Raw genomic sequence first — 21,980 nt, forward strand, 5'->3', positions numbered from 1 at the left:
CCTAATATAAAGGGACTTGTTAATACATACCATCTGCAGCCTCTCCATCAACTTCACAGTAAGTACATAAAGTCAATTAAAAATATCTAAAAGTTTGATTCACCTTCTTGTCTCCTTTTCCCAAGTACATCTCTGCTATTTACATAGAATGTGCATAGAAGTTTGTGTGTGTGTGTGTGTGTGGGGGGGGTGGACATTTCTCAAAAGAGCAAATACTCCAAACAGTTTAAAACATCTGTTCACACTTCAACAACCACAGTAGCAAGATTTATTTTAAGCAGGACTTTGTGTCAAGCTACAGCAAAACAGAACATATTTATCAACTGGAAGATTCAATCCCTGGATCAAAGTTCTGATACCCAGAAATCTACAGAGTTACCCACTTACATCTTCTTCTGCAAATATGGGGAAATACATTGCCAAAAAGAGATACAAGAAGATATATTATTTGCCTAAAATTTATGCATGGTGATTTATATGTAGAAATGTACATTAAATCAAGGCCTCTGCTCTCTGTTTTAAGGGGTCCCTGATCTCCAGTATGGACAAAGACAGGAAAGCCCTCCAAAGAGAGAACTGTCCTCTAACAAGTACTTAAAACAAAGGCCAGCCCTCTGTAAAACAGGACATATAGCCTGTTTTCTTACAATAAAACAATTATCTTAAAACTGTTTTTAAAATAAAGGACAGAAATTCTAAGTCAAAAGTGACTTTTCAAGATGTAAAGTCGAAGGCTTTCATGGCCGGCATCCATAGTTTTTTGTGGGTTTTTTTGGGCCATGTGGCCATGTTCTAGCAGAGTTTCTTTCTGACGTTTAGCCAGCATCTGTGGCTGGCATCTTCAGAGGATGCTTTGCCTGGAAAAAGTTGGGTTTATATATACTGTGTGAGCCTGGGAATGCAGGAGTGATTTGCATGTGTATTTTTTTTTAATTTATATACCGCTATTCCAAAGATCATAGCAGTGAACAGCAAGTAAGCTGATTAGCAAGTATTGTTCTGTGTTGATGGCTGGCCTCAGCCTGGGAGGCTAATGCAAAAGAGGATTAATGCCTGCTAATTGGTGATCATTATCTGCTGGGAAAGCCCCTGACTCTGAATGGTTTCCCATTTGCATTTGCTGAGTCCTTATTTTGCTATTCCTCAGGACTGGTAGCCAAATTTTGTTCACTTTCAGGGTTTCTTCTTTCCGGTTGAAATTGTCCAGGTGTTTGTGGATTTCAATGGCTTCCCTGTGCATCCTGACATGGACCATGCCAACCACTACCATTCAGAAAGGTTACATGAAAAAAAGTTACCATGGATCAATGGAACCACATGGAAATAATTATGAACCTCAAACACCATCCAGGAATTACTGTATAGAGCCAGTAAGCAGGAATGAGTTTCATTTTTAATATTAAATTTGAATAATTGTCAAATCTATCTCATCTTTCTCTGTTTTCTCTATTCTAATGATGAGGATGCGGATCTGATATTAACATTTACTTTTTAGGTCTGCTATAGCTGTATCTGAGAAACAAAGAACCTTTCATTTTGAAGCTCATTCTTTTCCTCCTACAGTCAGCAAAATTATCATACCCATTCACTTAAGGCACAAGATTTTTGCTCAGAAGTGAAATAAAATGTTTCTGGAGAGGCTGTCTGGATTAGTTTTGCCAAACCTCAAAACATGTCACTGGACCCTTATAGGCTTGCCTTTCCATGGGAACATGCTATTTATGAACCAATTCATAGTTCTGGCTAAGTTTCTCAACTTTAATTTCTTCAGTTCCAAAAAGTACTGAACTAACGCAGTGAATTACCCAAACACACACACACACACATTTGACTGACTGGCTACTCTTTTTTCCCTGTGAATATGAGACTGTGGCTCACTGAAGGCAGATTATTGCACACCAGTGTTGGATCAAAACCAGAATTCATTTAAAACTCCCTTTGGCTCTGCTCAAGGTTCCAATAACGTAATCATAGGTCAGGTTCTTAGTATTAATAGTAATGATTTTATAAATGAGATTTTTAAAGTACTTGCAGAATATTTATACTGTTCATTTTGATGGCTTCAAACACAGTATTGGAATTAGAGAATCTGTCTGTCATTTCTCGTGGAAAATTTTATATCCTTCTTGGGGCAGGGTGGCAGGAGGAAAAGGGTGTTTTTTTTAAAGCAACTTTTAAATTATTTTTTGGCCTTTCACTCATTTTTTTAATTTAAAAAGTAAAACGTTCCTTTGCAACCACAAACTCAAAGTAAATACCTTCATATGGTTTACTCTGCTGTTCTGGCAGATTTGTCAGCAGTGTAGCACCAGGTTAATGCCATGTTTCATTAACATGTGGCATTGCTAATTACTCATTTGCTCATGCAGCAGTCCACAGATCATACTGTAAAATCCATTACTGATCAACAAATCTTATATACAAACAACAAATTCATTCAGGTAAGCTGCTTCATCAAAAGTGATTTTTTTAAAAGCATGAAAGGGAATGAGGGGAAGAAACATGATGATGTTAAAGACACAAAATGTACATGCTGACTTTGATGGTAGGAAGGGTCTGAGTAGGCCATACAAACAGGCCAATGGACACTGATGGGGAGCAGATGAAGTGAAAGAAAGGCAATGCATTTTGCTTCTCTGAAAATAAAACTGACATGCAAATATACTCTATAAGACGACCTCGTGTATAAGTCGAGGGCAAGATTTTTGGGGCCAAAATTATGGATTTTGAAATGACCCATGGATAAGTCAAGGGTAAAACCTAGGGGCATGTAAAAAAGAATGTAAAGAATGAAGCAAAGGAAAACAATGCCAAAGAACTTAGACATTTTCGAACAAGGCTGGTGTTTCTTTTAGCTGCTCCCAGGACAGACTACCTTATATACTTGACTATAATTTGACCTCATGTATATGTCAAGGGCAAGTTTTGGGGCAAAAAGCTTACTTTTAAAGAATCCTACTCTTAAGATTGGATGGGTGAGAGAATAAAGGGGGTCAGTGCTTCACATATTATACTCTTGCTTTTCACCAGGAGATGGTTCCTTCTTTTAAATAAGTGTAAAGATACAGTACTTACAAAGATTCACATTGACCTGTGGATAAGTTGACTCCATGGATTTTATCCACAGATTTAAACATCTATGGCTTGAAAATATTCTAAAAAGGTATAAATACCAAATAGCAAATCTTGATTTTGCTATTTTATATAAGGGACACCATTTCACTATTCCACTGTTTTTAATCGGACTTGTACATCTACGGATTTTGGTATCCATGATGGGTTCCAGAACCAAACCCCAGTGGATATCAAGAGCCCAGAGTACTACATTGACCTGTGGATAAACTGACCCAGGTTTTTGGGGTCAATTTTTTGACTAAAGTTTCTAGATGTATACATACAGTAAGTATATACAGTAACTTGTTTCCAATATTCAGTGAAGTTGGTCACAAGACACACTACAGCACACAAAAAGGCACCTCTGGACTTTGGCCTGTTACAGACTGCCAAAATAAAGCTGCTTCGGGTCTCTTTGGAGGTATGCTATTTAAATGATGCATGGGTCCTAAGAGTCTGGAGGTCGCACCAAAGCCACACTCCATTCAAAGCACTGGAGTGCAGCTTTGGTGCAGCTTCCAGATTCTTAGGGTGCCTGCATCATTTAAACAGCATACCTCCAAAGAGACCCGAAGCAGCTTTATTTTGGCAGTCTGTAACAAGCCTTTGTAAAGGTTCGTGTTCTAATTTGCTTAAATTCTTTGTATACTTTACAGGGAAACTAGTTCACCCTCCTCCCCACAACAGCCCTTATTCTGCTCTTAAAATCCCCATGGATATTCAATAAATATCTGCTTGGAGCAATATGCTTTATTCTTGAGAACAGCAGTTATTCTGTACTTTTTAATTAAATCTCATGGCTTTAATTATCTATATGCAGATGTTGTATAAATTTATGTTTATTTTAAAGCACTTCCCTACTTTGCATTCCTTCTCTTTCACTGATGTTGGCAGAATTACTAGAGGCCTAAAAGTATATTTACACAGGGCATGGTCCACTCACAAAACAAGCACCCTTATGATTTCTGTAACAAATAAGAACAAATAAATATTATTATTATTTTTAAAAAATTAAGATTGATCTGTGGTCACTCTGTCAACAGCACTTTAGCAAACTTAGGATGGATTTATAAGATGGCAGGAAAGCCCAGCATATTCCATGGTAGGCTTCCTTTATAAGAACTATTGCCAAGCTTTTCAATTTAAAAACCAGGATTACCACTAAAACAAAGCAAGAGAAATCCAGTTTCAATGAGCTGTGAGCTGATATCAAGCCATAGCAACTAAAAGTTCATTAATGGGTTCTGGGAATACTATGCAGGTTTGTGGGAAATCTAGCTTCATATAACCGTAATCTTTACTATTCTCAGTGGCTTATTCTATTTCAGTGTTTATAAGAATTTGTTGTCCTTGTCAACAAGCATAAGTTGACTGGAAAGGTGGAACAACAGGAAAAATGCAGGAACCCATATGTGTCAATGTATGTGTCTCTCTGTATATGTATGCGTGTGTGTGAGAGAGAGTGAGTGGATGAGAGAGAGAAATGTTAGGCCATCATTTGTAGTTTGGCCATGGCTTTGTGCATCTTCATTTGGCATGTATTAGTATTAAGTATCAGTATATAACTTCTGGACAAGCATTTCCATCCATGTTATATGAATCAGCCAAGTACTGTATTCTGAAATAATATGGAAACAGAATATTCAGAACTATGCACTGATTCTATCAGTGGGAAGCTCTGCCATTCCCTTTTACTGCACATGGAAATGTATTCCAGTTTTTCTATCTGTAAGAAGAGCACAAAAATCAAGAACACAGGAAAATGTGTTGTTGTGTCTGCGACTATGTGCTGGGGAAGGCATAGCTCCAGAATACACGCTATTATTTTTGAGATTTGACAGGAAAATTCCATCCCCTGTCTTGGATAACTTAAAATCCATTTTCCCCCTTGACTTGTGTAACTGCCATGAGCCTTCAGTGCTGAAACCATTTTTCTATGCCAAGTCTGTTTCTGCATGCATCTGACAATTTCGTGACCATGTTAACCATGTTTTCCACAGTGTGTCACAGCCACAGGAATGTAAAATGAATTTCCTTTATGCCTTCATTTCTTTAGAACTTCTTCTTCAAAACTCAAAGTGTTCTGCCTATTCTTTTCAGTTGTGTTGACAGCAACAAAATAGGAAACCAGTCTTTCCCACAGAGAAATGGAATGACTTTCAATATGGGGTAAGAGGAAGTAAAGTGATCCATCATAGAAAGTGTGATTTTCAGCTACTCCTCCAGCCCATCACAGCACAGGAAGGAGAGGGAACTGCTACAAAATCACACATTCTACTGATGTATGTCTCCAAGACACAGAGGGACACTAGTTGGTTGTAACACCTTACATTATTATTATTATTATTATTATTATTATTTTGGCTGGACTGAAATTGTCATCAAATAGACATCCCCAACTCAACAGGTTGGCATGGTAGAAAAAGCACCGATGATAAATGTGTCCAAGGCACTGATCATTCCTGTATCTGGCCTGATTTTTCACAGAAAACAGCATCTATCTCTCATCTCTCATCTATCTATCTATCTATCTATCTATCTATCTATCTATGAGAGGTAGGTTTATGACATAATGGCTAGAGGTAACCATGGCATGAATACTTCCACATTGAAAGAATCAGCTGGGCTTTGCTGTGTGAAAGAAGCAGCGTTACTGTTACTGGTTTTGAACATGCAGGGAAGATCTCAGTCAAACTAATGGTAAGTAGAGGAAGGGAGGAAAAAGGGAAATGATGGAACGCATAAAGAGACAGCAGAGCAATAAAGTGCTGAAGGCTGTCTGTGACAGTGGAATTTTGTCTCTTTACTTTGCTGGCCACAATGCTATATATCCTGTTCAAGCTGTTTTGTTTTGTTTTGTTTTGTTTTGTTTTTTACACACAGCAGTAAAATTCAGACATTGTGTAGAATCTGATGGATTCAATATTTGGATTTACTAGGGAGCTGAGGCTGAGCACCATGGCAGCTGCTTGGAGTTAACCTGGAGAAAAGAAGTTCTCTGAGCGGATTCCACAGCAGGTCCAGGTAATAATAATAATAATAATAATAATAATAATAATAATAATAATAAGGATTTATTTATAGCCTGCCCAATCACAAGGAATCAGGGCGGGTTACAATAAAGAAAGTACAAAGTAAATAAACAATAACAATAAAATAACAAAGCAATTCACAATAGCAATAAATAGCAAAAAATACATAGCAATCCACAGCAGAAATAAAATTAACAAAGCAAATTACATAGCATTAAAGGAACAAAAAAAGTAAAATAGAAAATAACACCTATTCTCAATCCCCCATCCCAATCCTAAGAACAATATAAACAATACACAATCTTAAAACATTACAAAGGTATCTGTGGTTCATCCCACTCCCAGAGATTTAAGTGGGGGAAGAACTGTAGACCATGGCTGCTGCATCCTGGAATGAAAAACTGTGATAGCTGGGCAGGCGTAAGATTAGCAGGAGAACAGCATATAGTTTGGGCTGCTCAGCATTTCTGTCTTAGTCTTCAGTTTACAGTAGTCCACTATTTAAATGGTAGAGGCTATGGGATGCCACCTGAACAACACTCACATATGCACAGAAAGAGAGCCAATGTGGCATCATGGCATTCAGCCTAGGACTTGGACTCTGGAGATGGGGGCTTCATTCCCCCTCAGCCATGGAAACCTGGTGCATGACCTTGGGAGAGTCATACCCTCTCAGCTGCAGAAAACCATCATAGGTTTTCTTTAGGGTTGCCATAAGTCAGAAATGACTTGAAGGCACAGAACAACAAAACAACAATGCAGAAAAAATACAACAAAAATAAATCTGGGCTCTAATCATGACATATATTATCAGTCTTGTTTCAGAATCTACAGTGGTCTCTCCACATTTGCTGGGATTAGGGGTGAAGGACCCCCTGTGAATGTGGAAAAACTGCAAATAAAAAAACACTATTCTTTTCACCTGAGGGAACACCTCTCTAGGAATCTCCAGGTCCTCCAGTGAAGCTCTACGGTCAACGTCTGCCAGAAGTTGATCATGGAATCATGTTGGAGGACCTACAAATCCCTAGAGAAGTATTTTCTCTAGGAACTTCTAGGTTCTTCAGCACAGCTGGCAAGTTGTGCTGGAGGACATAGAGATTCCTAAAGAGAACATGTTAATCAAACCTGCAAACAATCAAATTAGCAAAAGTCAAAGCCGCAAATATGGAGAACTAACTGTAGTGATAAAAGGAGAATCAGAGTAACCAGACTGTACAAAACCTTTATTCAGAGAGGATGCATGATTACAAGTCTAGTATGAACATCCCCTCCCCCAATTTTCAAAGCCTATTTTACACATCTAAAATCTGACAATACAAAATGCCCAGTGATGCTGTTCCTCTAGCAACAATTGGGCAATATACAAACCTCTGTAAATTAAAGAATATCTCTACAATGCATATTTGTAATAGCCATTTCCAAACATTATCTATGATAGAACAAATCCCATGCTATTATAGCAAGTAGGGACTAAAGCCAGTTATCCACTCAGAACAAGGAAGCTGCGTGCCAAATCAGTTTTTACCACCCAGTGGGTACAATGCACTGCTCATACAAATCAAGAAATTAAACAGTTTATGCAAGAGAGGCATGGCTTCAAAACTGATAAGATTCACAAAAGGGTAGTCTCTTACCCAAAAAAAGTGTGTTTACATTTCAAGACCTGTTGAAATGCTATTGGACAGGATTTTGAAATTTTGAGACTTTCAATCAAAATTAATGTAGCAGCGACATAGTTTACAGAAAGGTAAACAAACTGAATTCTAGTGGAATAAAGCTATATGCAAGCAGAGGACTGAAGTTATCATGGCACTGAGCTCCTTTGGAGGATTCACTGCATAAATTAGAAACAGAATTAGAAATAGCGATCTTGAATCTGTGGCTGCAGTTTTCAACCATCTGTGAGCCGAATCAATCATTCCATGTCATTCACAGCTTAATGGTACCATTACTGTACCATAGATGCAAAACTTATATGATTTGCCCGCACGTGTCTGCCACATATTTTGTTAACAATTCATATACACAGTTCAAGACTGGGAAACCCATACAACTTATCTTAACAACTGATTAGGCACTCATATATGTTTGGGGATGAACTGTAGTATGTTTTAATGGAGCTGAAACCAGCAATGCTTAGGTTCTGGTTTAGTGTATCTTTACATGGGACAAGGCAGATGGCCTGGAAGGTTCAGAACCTCAGTGACTGCGTGGCCCACTCCAGAAGCAGGCCACCACTACACTCCCAAGCCACACTGGCCAGGAGTTGATCTAAATCAGCTACTTTTTAGGCTAGCTTTTCCTGGCTTGGCAATCCCTCAGCATAGCTTCCAGCCACTATGGTGGCATGCATCATCTAAATGCCATGTTCCCAAAGTGTTCCGAAGCCACCTTATTTGTCCTGTGTGTTTTGGGCCATAGTGATCTATCCTACAGCTTTCCACGAGGACTTTCATCTAACATTCTTTAATGTTATTTCTTACAGAGGAGTAGCTATTGCCTTAGTAGGTAATGGAAGAACAAAAGGAAAATCTCTTGACTATCATTGCTTTAACATATTTTACAGAAAAAGTGAAAATGCAATACATGCTGTTCTAGGGAAACAATAGTACTACGTATTAGCCTACTTCATAACAGACTGTGGACTTCACAACTGGGGGATAATGTACCATTTATAACTGCATGATTCCCCTGTTTTAATTGTTTAAAAAAGATATATGTAGTATGCTTTCAGGGGGCTGAAATTTGGCGAGCTTTGCAAGACATTCACAAACATCATCTGATGGCCATTTGGGGATTCATTACAATGCACATATGCAGGATGTACAGTATCCATTATTTTCAGAAAACTAATTTTATGAGGAAGGACATTTTAACATCATCAAATTAAGATAAAGCCAGAACTGCTTCCCCTCCCCTCCAAAATAAAACATGGAAAATTTGTATGAGTGTAGAAGTAAGTTTCTTTTCTCCCCCCATCCATTTTTTTCTTTTTTTTGTAATTGCAAAACAAAAGGTCAACCAACTGAAATATTTGCTAGGGCATATTTTCATCATTGAAAACAACAGATGTATTTTTTAAGTGATTAGATTAATGACTGCGTATCTGTAATAATTTTAGTTTAAAATGTCAACTGGATTTGAGATGACTTTTTCATTTAATCAGAGACAGGGCACTATAAAATAAACGTTGCTTTGGTCTGATTCTTGTCTCTGGCATGATTCAACATGACAAATATATGTTTCCCCATAGGAAATTATAGAAAGAAAGCCTCACTGACATGTTGAACATAATGGAGGACCTCTGGTGTTGAATCTCTCTAAGATACCAAGTTCTTGGGTTCAGGAGTGACACTGAAAGAATGACACCGCCAATCTGCATACTGTAAAGAAACCTAGTTATCTAATCAGGAAAAAATAAGGCATTACCTTTTGCAGCCCAACATGAGAGAGATATTAAACGTGGAGGGTGATGACTGCTTTACCCATAGTGTTCATTACCAGATCTGGGGGCTCTTCAGGAGCACAATGCAGAGAGGACCTTGCTGTTCCTATAACCATTCACCTTTTCATAATTTCCTCCCATTCCTGCCTTTTTTGTCACTGTGAGCACACTTCTTGTTGCAGTTGCAATCTACTTCTCTACAACATACTACAACTGTGGTTGTAGACCTCAGCAGTTGAACCCTTGCATCAATACTGCAGGTCATAGAGGGTCCTTTAGACCGAGTTTCAGTAAAACAGCAACAAGCAGAATGAAGTCTTGACTTGGGGATTTTTCTAGTAAGTAGAGAACTCACTGTACGTTTTTGCAAGTCTCTCCAGTGAAACCGTCTGACAAAAAAAGTAATAGGCAAGCCAGAAAATGTATCGGATATATGCATGTTTGAAAGTTAAAGAACTGTTACTTGAGATTTTTTTTTTTTAAAAAAAAGATACTGCAAAAACCTCTGGTTTAAAAACAGGAAATTATGAACTAAGATGCAATCCTGCCCATAGTTATGCATACCCCCACACATAATATATGCCCTGTTCTTTTGAAGTTCAGGTTTTGGGTCTCTAATCCTTTCCCTTTCTATTCAAAACACATTAGAAGCTCAGCTATGATCTGCTCCACAAATATAGGTCATCTTATTATCAAAGTACATTAATGAGTTAGAAGGCTATCCTCCCTTATGATGCATGGGCCCAACTCGTTAACATTAATGAGATTTATGCATGTAGGCAAAGAAAAGAACAAACCTTAATTTTAAAAAATAAACCTTTAGCAATATGTACTCCCCCATATATATACACAGAGATTCCTCTAATCTTTATTTTTGACAAATGAAAAACTCAACTAAGAAATAATCAAGGTTGCAAGGGAAAGAAAAGGAGGGTGTCATAAAACAGCCAATATTTTCTTAATGGCATGACAAATGGGCTATGCATACATTCTCAGATTAATTACTGCACCCATCCCCTTAGATGGCAATCACTAAAACATGGTAGTTTTACTCCACAACTGACAGTTTTGTACAGTAGATATTAATCAGGAAGGAAAAATTAAAAATGAAGGCCTCACAAAATGTTCTAAATAGTTTCTGATTGTAATTTATTTCTCTCTTTGCGGTACCATTTATTTCTATCACTTTCCCAGCTAAACTAAATGGCAGTAAAACAATTAGTCATGCAGCACTGGGGCCTGGGAATCAGTATACATACTTGCATGATGATAAGGATGGGAGACTAAATCTTGTGGATGAATAGAGGAAACAGATACCAAAGACACTTGCTTCAGCATTTACATCCTTCAAAAAGACCATGTACATTTTCAAAGCTAGTACCACTGGCAACCCGTGATAATTTGCTTAGGCAAATGTACATTTCTACACACAAAGCACTCCAGGACTGCCCTGCTGTCAATGTGTCTGTCTTGATTTAGGACTGTAGAAGCAAGGCATTCATGGAAATCAATAGATTAATATTATTGCTACTTATTCAGCAATACCATTATAGAGTCAACTCTGCTGGTCATAAAAATACAGTTGCACAAAGTCTTCATGTAATAATAAAAAGGTTTCTTCTCTTCTGGCTAAAATGAAAAATTAAAACCATTCAGGTGCTTAGCTCAAAGCAATACTGGCAAATTATCCACACACTCCCACCCTTCCTGGCCCCCACCAAATGGCCCATACTGTGAAAATGAGAGTAAATACTCCAAGATTAATTGTTGGCAGGAAATTGCAATATTTCCAAAGAAGAAAATAGTGGTTACTACTCATATTAGGTACTTTATTAATCCTCCTGCACACCTAATATAGTAGAATGTAACAGAAAACAGAAATTTCTGATGAAATAAAACTCTAGCATATATTGGGACTGTTTATCAATGTTTTTCCTTTTCCTTCCTCATAGCAAGCACCCCATCCCAATAATTAAGCTAAATCAATTGCAGAAAGAGAGATGCAAGCACCAACCAGAGAGATGGTACTATACAAGCAGCTTTAATAGATCTCCATCATGATGGGAAACATAGGCTCGTTACAAATGGGCAGGAAAGTACGCGCGGAGCACGTACTAGGGTTAGAAAGGGGCGGTGCTTCCACACCCCCTAACCCTAGTGCTCGCTCTGCGTGCACAAAATGGCGGCGGCCGTTCCACATGGCCGCCGCCATGAGGACATCACGACCGCGCCGCCTCTATACGGGGCGGAGCGGACATGACATCTTCGCTCTGCGCCAGGGCGCTTAGTGCGCCCTTAGCGCGGAGCAGGAAGGAGCTCCGTTTCAGAGCTCCTTCCTGGTTTGGTCCGCTGGGCGCAGCCTTCACACGGCTGTGCCCAGCGGACCAAAGGAGAAAGGGGCCAAGCGGCCCCTTTCTCCTCCTCCCCGCCGCCGCGGGGTGTCCTTGGGGCTTGAAGCCCCAAGGACACACCTTTCCAGGCTGCGGGGAAGGGGCCTTTTGCCGCTTCCCTGCAGCCTGAAAAGCGGCGGATCGGGGTCTCAGCAGCTGCCGCTCTGGACACTGAGGCCCCGATACAGCGAGGAAAGGGGCGGGTGCAGCCCGCCCCAAACAGGCGGTCTGTAACCCGCCATAATAAGCTCCATCAGGACTAGACTAGAAGAAGGAAGAGCCCTCCCTCCAATCCATCTGCCTTGGTCCAGGCCTCAGAGGGAGAGAAGAACCACTGGACCTCATCCCCTTTCCCTCCATCATTCCCTTCTCCTTTTGTTTCATGTCTTTTAGATTGTAAGCCTGAGGGCAGGGAACTGTCTGATTAAAAATAATAATTGTAAGCCGCTCTGAGAGCCATTAGGGCTGAAGAGCGGGATATAAATACCTAAATAAAAATAAATAATAAGAGGCTGTTAGGCTCTGCATCTAACAAGAATGGTTGTTCCAACCTGCCTTTCCGCTGAAAAGGCCAGATACATAGTCTATATTTTTAAAACCCAAACACTGTAACTCCAGCCTACTGGCTGTCCATAGGGAGCCAGCTATTAAAATTTCATTGGTATGGCTGCAGTCCATTAGCTAACTTACCTTCATACCCATAAAAAGTGAAGGGTAAACCCAGGAATTTTACAACCACTATCTGGAAAAGGTAATATTGGGGCCACAGTCACATTACATTTATTATACACCGTGCCTCTAACAACTGCTCTGGGATGAGGCTGCAGAGTAACAGCACACCAGACAGATGTCACATTTTCTTGGTGATTTAAAAGGTTCAGATTTTATTTAACGCAATTTAAAAATGAAGTCAAAGCTCTGGCTCTGCAGCCAAAAATATATAAAAAAAATACACGGACGGAGATGATTTTGGGTCAGATAACTAAACTAACCAGGCCACAAATTAAGTACTTAATACCCATCATCCAACCCAGAAAACTCAAAAATATGCTTTCCTATAACACCCTTTTGGATGAGCAAGCACCACGTTAAGCATACTTAAGCACTATGGAAGTGACAAACGGATTACTGTCTTCACACTGACCCAAATTGCATTGGTTGGGGTTGTCATAAGAATATGGGAGATTAAAGTTCCTGCTCTGCTATATAAAAACACATACCACATACATTTTTCACAGTTGTCACAGCATGACTTTTATAATGGCTTTTTAATTTTTTTTAAACTTCACATTCCTCTTGACAAAATTTAAAGCCATGGTAACACTTTCATGAGAAATCAAACCAGAGAGCAGAAGTAAATAACAACTGCTCCCATCAGTGAGAATCCACCAATCTGGTTGACCAGTCCAGCTGAACATTCACCTACACAATCTGACTTCTCCACAGAGAAGGAAAACGTTTAACATTTATTGGCAGCTTTGCCCCAATTAATGTATCAGCCTAAGCATAAAGGAATTAAATCTTCAGACAGGAAGTGTCAAGTAGAAGCCCCTCCAATCCAGCAACATGCAGATGGCCAATTTCTCAGAGGAGAGCATTGCATCCGTCTCATTCGACCTTTGCTGACCTGGCAAGATGGGCTTGGTCCCCACCTCCAAGTTGGACTACAATTCCCACTATTTGCTAGCCAATTTCCTCTGGTCACAAACCCACTGAGTGGTCTCCAGTCACATCAATCAATCAATCAGTCTCAATTTAACATACCACTTAGAGGAAAATAAAAAAATAAGATTTAAAAAATACAACTAGGCCCTTTACCTCAACATGGCGCCCAAGCTTTTCTTCTTTGTTTTTCTCTCTGGATCTTCATTTTCTTCTTTCTTGTCTTTTTCTTTCATTTTGGATTTGTTCTTCAAATTAGCTTTTTTATTCTTTTCTTTCATTTTGGATTTGTCTTTAGTTTTCTTGTGTTTCTTTGCCTTGCCTTCCACATCTTCTAACTCAGAACTGATGTGAAAGGGTGATCCAAAGTTTTGAGCTTCCTGACCAGAGAGAGAACTCTTATCAGACATACCATCTGCAAAATGAGAAAGAAAATTAATAAATACAGATGAGGGACATGTATGGTTACATGCAAAAACTAAAACTACAGATGTGGTGTGCATCTATGGTGTCCTGCAATGCATTTTCATTTAACCGTATACCATAAAGCAAAGACCATAAAACAGTGGTTCCCAAACTTTGGTCTTGCAGGACTTTTGGACTTCCGACACCCAGAAGCCCTGGCCAGTTTGGCCAACAGTCAGGAATTCTGGGAACCGAAGTCCAAAATATATGAAGGACCAAAGTTTGGGAACCTTTGCTGTAAAACATACTCATTTAATACCAAAAGGCTCTTTGATAAATTAAGAATGGTCACATTATGGGTTCTTACTTTCCAGATTTGGAAAGACACTATCCTTTCCGATACTAGAATTGTGAAGCTCTATGAGCTCTTAAAATACATACAATGCAGATTATAATTGGACCAAAATTTATTACCACACATTCTGTGATTATAGCTACACCGGTGCTGTCAAAACACAGAAACATTTTAAGGGTGCACATAAGTAGCTATTTCCCCAAACTCCTGGACTGTGATTGAAGTGGCCCCATTTCTAATGGGTCTGCAACCAGTAGATTTTGATCCATAGTTAAACTGAGCTGTAACATAGGCCAGAGAGCACCGTCAACACTATCATTTTTTTCTGGTGCTTAAATCCAATCCTGGACTGTCCTCTTCTATCCCATTGGACAAACAAGATGAACCAGAGAAACAGGAAGAAATGGACAAGGATGGACATATTCACGAAAATTAAAAGTGGTCAACCTTGTGTGGTATTGCCAAATGAGAACTGTCCAAGAGAAATGGGGAAGGGGGGAGATGTACCTATTCAGCAGCAAAACAAGCCACCAAGTGTGTGTGGGAGAGAATGAGATGCATGAACATGGCTTTGACATGACCTGTATATAAACTGTTAGTCCATGCTAGAGTAGGTCCACTAAATCAATGGAATTTACATCCCGTTCTCATTTATTATTTCAGTCTAATCAAGATGGTGCTAGCAACTGGCTTTAGAGCCATAACTGAAGTCCTGCCATGCAGCCAGAGGTGCTGAAAATGAACTCCAACACCAGAATTCAAAAGAGAGTTTCCACAATCTCTGTATTTAATTGACCACTGAAAGGACCTAGGGCCTTATCACATGAGGCACTTACCACTGCCCAAATATTGCCCAAATGTTCCAGAAGTGCATAGGTGTGTCATGCTTCTGAACCATCATTGAGGCATTTCATTGTGCTTCTGTGGACAAATCATTGCAGAGAAGCCATTTTTTTGCATAACGGAAGATCCTGTTATTACAAAAAATGGCTTCTCTGTGAATGATTTGTCCATGGGAGAAGAGTTGGAGTGCTTTGGTGAGTTTCAGAAGCGCGACCGGTGATCCCACTTCTGGTACGTTTGGGCAAGGTTAGTGGTAAGTACCTTGATAGATAAGGTCCCTAATGCCATCCTTTTCCACTCCTTCAATGCCATGCTGACTGGAGAGGGGAGGAGTTGTAGTCTACCACACCGGAAAGGCACCATGCTGGGGTAGCCCACTGAGAAAAAGAGAAGAAAAATTCTGAAACACATACCTTCTGCCACATCATCAGGTCCATCATAAGATTTGTCAATGGCAGCTCTGAAGCTCTCATTGCACCCTCTGCCACGGACCATGTGAGGCCTGGGCCTATAGAAAGGAAGATCATTCTTTTTTACTTCAGCAACAGCTGTCTGTAGACTCTCTAGAGAACTTGACTTCTTCAAACCCAGGGTTGGACCAACATCCTTGCCAGGAGATTCTGAATGAAAAGAATTGAGAAAAATCATTGAAACTACACAAAGAACTAATAAAACTACAAACATGCACATGTTTTAAAGAAGAGTTCCACTTGTGGTATGCCTATAAAATGTTGGAGCCTGCAGTCACACAACTGGAAGTCATCTTTTCCTCTCCAAAACTAACCAGAGCTTTTAAGTCTAATAAATTAGATTTGCAAATCTCTCAGGTATAGAAAGCATAAACCACAAAGCCTGAAGCATATGTTGCTCAAAAATAGTACTACTATTCTGAGGCTTTGGGGAATCCAGAATTGTGGGGGCTAAGAGGAGCTATTCCATCAGGATTCCAATATAATTTCACTACTGACATGGGGTTTTTATTTTTATTTAAAAGATGAATGAATATTGGTTTTGCAAAGGAAGTGACTCTTCTGCTAAAGCCACAGAAACCCTAAATTTGTTTGCCAATTATACTAGTATATATATATATGTGTGTGTATGGTTCCTTTTTACTGCTCAGACTTTTCCTTTAAGGAAAAAAGAAAATAGAACTGTATATATTTTCCTCCATGAAACAATTTTAACCCCAATATTCTATCACAGAAGGGCATTTCTCAGAAATAAGTCAGAGTTCACAAACATGGAAACCCAGCCGTAGGTTTTAGGAATGAGCAAGGGGCACTGTCACGTCATGTGAGGACTCTGAAGAAGAGAACAGCAAGGGCCTTGGAAGACTGAGAGTGAACGATTCAAAAGGATTAGACAACCTGAGAACAAAGTGAACCAACAGAAGAGAAACTACAGAGCAGGCTTGTACTGTACAATGCATGCCAGAAGAAGGAAAAATAGAAATATAAAGACAAAGAGAAGATGTCCTAAAAGGTGCCCTTAATACAGTTTAGTAAGGTCAACTGTAGTGTGGTAGTTTGAGTGTTGGACTAGGATCCTAGGAGACCAAGGTTCAAATCCCTGTTCAGTCATGGAAATCCACTGACTTTGGGAAAGTCACAAAGAGAAAGGCAATGGTAAACCCTCACTCAAGAAATCTTGCAAAGAAACTTCAGGATATGGATTGCTTTAAGTAAGTAATGACTTGAAGGAACACCACAACAACATTAGTCCCAGCAAAATGACACTTTATTGGGGCTAATAATTTTATCAAGAAAACTATATATTTTCTGCATGTGAATGTGCTTGGGCATAGCAAATTGTTTTAAGGGCACCATCACCACCTGAGATGTCATCTTCTTTTTTCCTTGCACAATAAAAGAAAGGAATTCCCAATATCCACTTTTTGCAGCTCTTTCCCACCTCCATTTCAGAAAAACTTAAAGTCTGCTCAAGTCTATCAGCAGAAGTAGGATGGAAGTCTCTGGCCAAACTGCTTCCCCTTCTGAAGAGCAGCTGGCACCAGCTTTTTTAGTTGATTGTGGACAACCAGCCATTTTAACTCCCCATGATATGCCTGTGTATATGAAGTTCCATGACAGTGAAAGCCATGTGTTATTGCTAAACTCATCAAGGAGGAAGATGGTTAAAACTGAAAAAACAGTCCATGGAAGTGGGTAAGAGAAGAGATGATGCATGCCTGTAAAGAAAGACCAAAGAATGAGACCCAATGAAGGAAAGAGTATGGAGGATTGAGATGGGGATGCACTAGCCAATAGAGCATGTAAAGGAAAAGGTGAGGTAAAACAGACATAGGTTTATAAATAGATAAGGTACTACACAAAGTGGGAAGTGTGCTGAGGGAAAAGGCAAGGAAAGAGGAATGTGGTATGTTGGAATGGGTTAGCATAAATATGTAACTGTAAGAAACAGGAGACCTGTGGGGTGAGAAGAAACCAATGGGGGAGATGCGTAGTAGGTCTGGGATTTCAAAGGATATTGTGGCAACACAAAAGAAGACTGCAACAGGGATGGTGTACTGTGAGAGAGAAAAAGAGCACATTTGTTATGAGAAGCAAGATACGAAATTTTACAGGGGAGACTTCAGAGATGACTAGTGACAGTGTTCAGACAGAGAGTGCTAAGAGGCACACAAAAAGGAAAAGGGGGCTGTGGGTAAAAAGATCACAGTACACTAAAAATGGAACAATTTCCTCCATGTTGAAACCCATTGGGTGGCCCCAAAACAGTTGCCAAAACTGAAAAAACAACCAACATAGAATTTGACCTTTACCCCCCTGAATTAGAACAATATTCCTGTAAAGTAGAAGTATTCTGAAAGGGCTCTGGCCTTGTTACCTAGGTTCATTGCAAACTGATGCATCTAAAAGCGCAGGTTCTGCTACTTTCTGTTAGCACTAGAAGCAAAGTTCTCCTTTTTGTATACTGGATGTTAACAGAAAAGATGCTGCTGTTCCTCAAGAGTGTTTCCTTTGGAAAGTCCTCAACAATGTCTGTTAAACACGGTGGGACATTGTCAAAGTAGCATCATCCCTCCATAAAGTGGACACAAATATTTCTAGCAAGGTATAATTAATTCACATTTCACTATAGCTTATTTAATTGTTTCAGTGCTATATCATATTATTTCTCACTTCAGCTTTCCTTTCTTTTCTGCCTGTACTTTTGGTGCTTAATTCCTCAATATATAGGCTTCAGGGGCTCATATTTTGCAATACATATGTGTCCAGCTACATGGCCTAGAGCAGGAACCAATTCTGAAGGTATCTGTTGCTACAGCAATGACTAGTTATGAATGGCTATTTATAAAGGCTCTTCAACTTGCCAGATATGCAAGAACAAGAAAGCTAGATATACACGATGTATGAAGCATAAAATAAAATAAAGCATGCATAGTTGCAAGCATGAGGCAGGGTTTTGTGTGATTTGAGGGGGAATGATCAACAAAACCAATGATATATCTAGGTTCGTCAAAACTTGTAAAATAAATTCAAAATCTTGTAATGATTGTTGTTCTGTAAAATATTTGGCAGTTTAAAGAGAGATAGCTGTGTGCACTCTTTGGCATTAATAAATGTCCGAAACAATATAAGAATCGGAAATTGTAGAATTATAATCAAAATAAAAGAAAGTGTGACAAATGAAACCAGATGGGGGTGGGGAACTATAGGATAAGCATTGCCACCAAACGGTAAAAGATCAGCCATATACAAAGCAATTTAACACTGTTGTTCCCTGGGGACTTTGACATCTCGTGTGCAAAAAGAAGAAAGAAAAAGGGAGAGAGGGAGAAACCAGTTTAAAGGGGAACCTGGTTGCTAGGTCACAAAGTGCAAGGTTCCTTTGTTCATTAATTGCCATTGTGGAGACTACCATTATTGCCAAATTAGCAACTGCTGAAATGGATTTTGAGCATCGCCTTGCTTGCAGCATAAAAGGTGCTTAAAATTATTCAATGCATAAGCATCAGTAAGAGGTATAGCAGTGGCCATTTGAGGATGGGAAGGAACAACAGAAAAGGGAAGCATAATCACGGGAGAAGAAACAGATAAAGTAAAAGCTCTTCTGATCAGTAGGGAAAAATCCAGCCTGCTTTTTAGTGAGAAAACAGCTTTGATTGCTAGCTTTCGACAGGAAAATCACCACGCATCTCACACTATCATTCTTTCTTGCAGGGCTTAATTTGAGCCAGGGATGAGCCTGGAGATCAGGTTTCAGTGTTCTGGCTCATCCTTGGAAGTTAGTTCTGAGAGAGAGGGATGCGGGATAATAAGCAGAGTGTCCCTGAGCATGTGCAGTCTCCTTTCTTTGTCCAATATTGCAGATTCCTCTAAAAAAAAGGGGGGGCAGAGAGTTCACAAACTAGATATTTTATTCTCTCTGTGGGCCTCCCACTAGTTCTAATTCTCAACAGAAGAAAATGAGTTGATAAACCTGACACAACCACATAACTGAATCCTTCTTGACTGAAACAATAAATAGACAATTAAACAAACAAATGCCAGCACACAGAAACATGGTAATCAAAGCATAATATAACAAAATCCAAAATCCTCAAAACAGTGTTAACTTTACAAGCGCAATGAAAATGCACAAAATATAACATGCAAGCTTGGGAAGCCTCACTTGCTTCTTTATCAGGCAATGGTGTTAAAATCATAGAGGAGATGAAAAGTAATGATGTCACAGGCCTACAATTTGTTTCAGATATTACTTCTGTTATCAGTTAAGATGGTCTGGAGACATATCAATGCAGGCAGACACATCCCCCTTCTTGGCCATATGAGGATAGAGGGCAAAGGGCAGTAAACATAGACAATAGAATTTCAAATCTATCAGCAGCAGCAAAGTAACCTCCATTGAGATCTAGGCAAGCTATGTCCCATGTGAGGCTAACTGCCCCATTCCTAGTCATAATATATTTTGTGTATTTTAGTTGGCCCTTTAAAAAATTGCTGTTTTGTGGATTTTGCTTTAAGTTGTATTTTGCTGCATGATCAACATGGCTACCCCTGAATTGGCAGTCAAAGAAAAGTCTAAGCTAGTTGTATCCCTGACAGATCAATTTCTTATGTGAAAGTGTTTATTTACCAGTATTTATGAAGGAATATTCAATGAGATGAGCTACTACTTGCAGGTTGAAGTTGTATGGCCCACATGCAGAATGATCAGATTTCTCCATTTTTTTCTTGGAGACCCCAGTTTACCAGGTGCAAGTTATGACAATGGGATTAATGACAAATAAGATGGGCTGCCCCCATGGTTACATGACCTTTCCATGTCCTCCCCAATATTCCCTAAAGAAAGCAATCTGAGATCTGTTCACAGATTCACATAACACTGATAATACAGTCAAACCTTCATATCCATGGGGGATCTGTTCTGGGCCCCCTCCCCCAGAAGACAGGAAAAAATGCTGAACCCCAAATCCCGTTGTCCCTATATGGCAGTGTGCCATGCATGCTGCTGCTAGTGGGGCCACATCACACATTTCCATTTGGGACAACAGGGCTTGGCATCTGCAGATGCTCAAATCGTGGATGGCAAGCCTGAAGATAATGAGGTCCAACTGTACTTATACAACACACATGGGACCTAGGAAGTGGGAATGAGAGTAAAAAAAAAAAAAACCCTCTGGTTTTATTACAAAATCAAGCAGATACTGATTAATATTTTTAAAACCTCAGTTTTTAAAATGTAAGTGAAATACAGTGTTGCCAACAAGCCTTGAAGATATTCCCTGGAATGTTTTACCAAAATTGAAAATCCCTGGAATTCCCCAATATTTACCAGAATATTCAGTCAAAATCCACAGAAAGAAATTAAATTCCCTGGATTCTGGGTAATTCCCCAGAAATTGGCAACACTGGTGAGATATAAATCTGCATTTATGGGATTGGCCTATGCATAGGCTTGTTAAATTCAGCAGGAAGATGCAATTTCACATGTCCACCTCTCTGGCCGCCATAATATAGATGTCACAAGAAGAGAAGCAGAATTATCTTGTCATTCAGTATTAGTATTTTATTGACTGCTGAATTGTATTGTATTATTTTAATGATGTAATCCTGCTTCGATCCTTGGAAGAGGCAGGACATATAAATAAAAATTATTATTATCACTATTATTATTATTATTATTATTATTATTATTATTATTATTATTATTAGATCTCTGGACTTGAATGGCTCCTTTCCTTGATAATATAGTTGGTAATAATTATTGGAGTATTTTGACACTTATGGAATGGGTTATGTCAAGTCTCATGGAGAGCAAATGTGATACAAGTTTCATAGAGTAGTCAACAGAAGTTGATAAACTTGTAAAGACAGGGATGAAGACATATGGCAGAAAAGATGATGTATAGATTGATGCCATATGCACATAATGACACTTGAGAGGTTTAGCTTCCATTAAAAGCAAATTCCATTCTTGCCTTTGAAAATATTATCAAGGATAATGTCACTCTTGGTGCACTAATGAAGGCAGATGGCTATGATCAGGTATCCTGGGTTCTATTATCAATTCTGTTTGACACGTCTTTGGATTTTACAATTCAGGCAGTTTATAAATAAGACTGAATAGCTGTGATACAATTGAGATGCACAAGACCCAATTGACTGCCAGATTGTGCTTCCTATCAACTGGAATAGGGAATGTATAGATCCATCAGATGGTTTTACACTGCAATCCATAGGCCTCACCAATGACTAGGATTATGG

The 21,980-nt window shown here is 39.2% G+C and overlaps 1 protein-coding gene across 2 annotated transcripts in view; it reads right to left on the minus strand.

The window, feature by feature from the left end:
• Positions 1 to 21,980, minus strand: part of PARD3B (par-3 family cell polarity regulator beta) — a 574,817-nt gene that overhangs the window by 235,083 nt on the left and 317,754 nt on the right. For both annotated transcript variants that reach the window (XM_089519344.1, XM_089519343.1), the window contains exons 17-18: positions 15,663 to 15,869; positions 13,803 to 14,061 (exon numbers count right to left, since the gene is read on the minus strand). In XM_089519344.1, the coding sequence (XP_089375470.1) occupies positions 13,803 to 14,061; positions 15,663 to 15,869 (466 nt within the window). The remainder of the gene's footprint in view (positions 1 to 13,802; positions 14,062 to 15,662; positions 15,870 to 21,980) is intronic.

Source organism: Sceloporus occidentalis, unplaced genomic scaffold, assembly GCF_023333645.1.
Source record: "Sceloporus occidentalis isolate IW3139 unplaced genomic scaffold, rSceOcc1.0.p SCAF_4, whole genome shotgun sequence".
NCBI classification, from domain to species: domain Eukaryota; kingdom Metazoa; phylum Chordata; class Lepidosauria; order Squamata; family Phrynosomatidae; genus Sceloporus; species Sceloporus occidentalis.